This window comes from Chrysochloris asiatica, unplaced genomic scaffold (assembly GCF_000296735.1).
Source record: "Chrysochloris asiatica unplaced genomic scaffold, ChrAsi1.0 scaffold00014, whole genome shotgun sequence".
Classification (NCBI taxonomy): Eukaryota; Metazoa; Chordata; class Mammalia; order Afrosoricida; family Chrysochloridae; genus Chrysochloris; species Chrysochloris asiatica.
The window spans coordinates 17875569-17877359 of NW_006408532.1; the positions used below are offsets into that span (position 1 = coordinate 17875569).

Sequence of the window (1791 nt, forward strand, 5' to 3'; positions counted from 1 at the left end):
AAGTGTAAAGTAAAACTCTGGAGAACATCAAAGAAAAATGGCCATGCATCTGCTCTTTAATGTTTTCCTACGATATATTAAAATAAAAACAAAGTTTCAGTCTCTTCAACAAGTAGTAAATTTATATTCTCTGGATTTTTTCAGCCACAACAACTGGATTCTCTTTTCTGATTTTTGCTGCAGCTTCTGCTTTGTAATCATATGGGCAGTTGTGCTTGTCAGAGTAACGGTGAAGTCCACAAAACAAATTTCCACATCGGCAGTCAAACCCTATACAAACAAGAGGAAGCAGAGTCACTTGGAAACTTGAGGCAATTAAAAGGAAACAACTCTTTGTCACTCTAGAAAAGGAACTACATTTTCACTCCATTTTGCAACATAAAAGACAAGACAGCTGACAGTCTACACTTTAAACTGTGAAAACACTTGATAATCTCAATTGACATGGTAAGTGGTTGTTTAAATACTATGTGAATTCTTATCTTCAGAGTAATAGGAACTGTGATGAAAGTGCTTAGTAAACCACCCCATATTAGGAAAGCAAAATGGGCCACCAGGTTAATTCTACCAAGTGCGTTCTGCTTCCAAAAACTCCAATAGACATGAGGGTCTTGAGGACCCTGTATTGTTGTTGGTTAAGTGCCATTACGAATTGGTTCCGTCTAACAGTGACCTGGTATAGGGTTTCCGAGGAGCAGATGGTGGGTTTGAACTGCCAATCTTGTGGGTTTGAACTGCCAATCAGTCCAGTGCTGATGCTAGTAGGACCATGGAGGGGGCTTCAAAAGTTTTATGGAAAAATGAGTTAAAAGATCAGTAAGTTTTTCCACACTTTTTGAAGCCCTCCCCCACCCCCCACATTAAATGTTTAATATTTCAAGTGAAAACTAAGAAAAGACAACCATTAGGTTAAGCTCTGAGATTTAAAGTTACAGGTGAAATGTATCTACTACATCTTATACCTAGTTCAAAAACCTGGTATTTCCCCACAATGTGCTAATACATGCAATATATGGAAATGGTCAAAACTAAGTAAAATATTTGTTAGTGTGCCCATGCATATACTGCACTTCTTGTGACATTTTCAGAAGTGAATTTTGGCTACACTTACCCACCCCTCCATATTACAGGTTGTTATTAAGTGCCATTGAGTGGGTCTGACTCAAAGTCAAAGTACACAGCTGAAGCTTTAAACTTTCAAGGGAGCAGAAAGCTTCATCTTTCTCCCGTGGAGTGGCTGGCTGACTCAAACTGCATCTTTGTGGTTTGCAGTCATATGGAACCATTGTTGTTGCCGAGTCGATTCAGAACCATAGTGACCCTTAGAGGGTTTTCCAAGAAGCACCTGGTGAGCCTGAACCACTGGACTTTGCAGTTCCAGCGACTTTGCAGTCTGACACATTAGCCCACAACGCCACACCAGGACTCCTCACATTTACCATATTACAGAGGTAAAGTGTATCACTTGTTCATTAAAAAAAAAAATCTCCTACTTAAGGGCTACAAATAAATATAGTCTGGAAATGTTACTTTTGATAACCATGTATTAACATAAAGGTATGTGTCATGATTAAGAAGTCATGGATCAAGTCTGCGAGTCTCCTGGTAAATGGAAAATAATCAAAACTCTTAAGGTTGATAAATTATAGTGCATTAGCTCAATAGTTGAATGTGGAAAATCTTAACACATCATCTTAAGTAAAACTGTTAGGGTATGTTAGCTTTGCTTAATTTCTTATTTTAATCATGCCTTCTTAAGAAGTATCAGTTAAGTCAGCAATAAGAAAAAAA

The 1791-nt window shown here is 37.9% G+C and overlaps 1 protein-coding gene across 1 annotated transcript in view; it reads right to left on the minus strand.

Annotated features, from left to right (window-relative positions):
* Window positions 1-121: 121 nt before the first annotated feature.
* ZFAND5 (zinc finger, AN1-type domain 5) overlaps window positions 122-1791 on the minus strand; it is a 5792-nt gene continuing 4122 nt past the window's right edge. Inside the window, 1 exon segment of the mRNA XM_006834919.1 lies at window positions 122-285. Within this exon segment, the coding sequence (XP_006834982.1) occupies window positions 122-285 (164 nt within the window).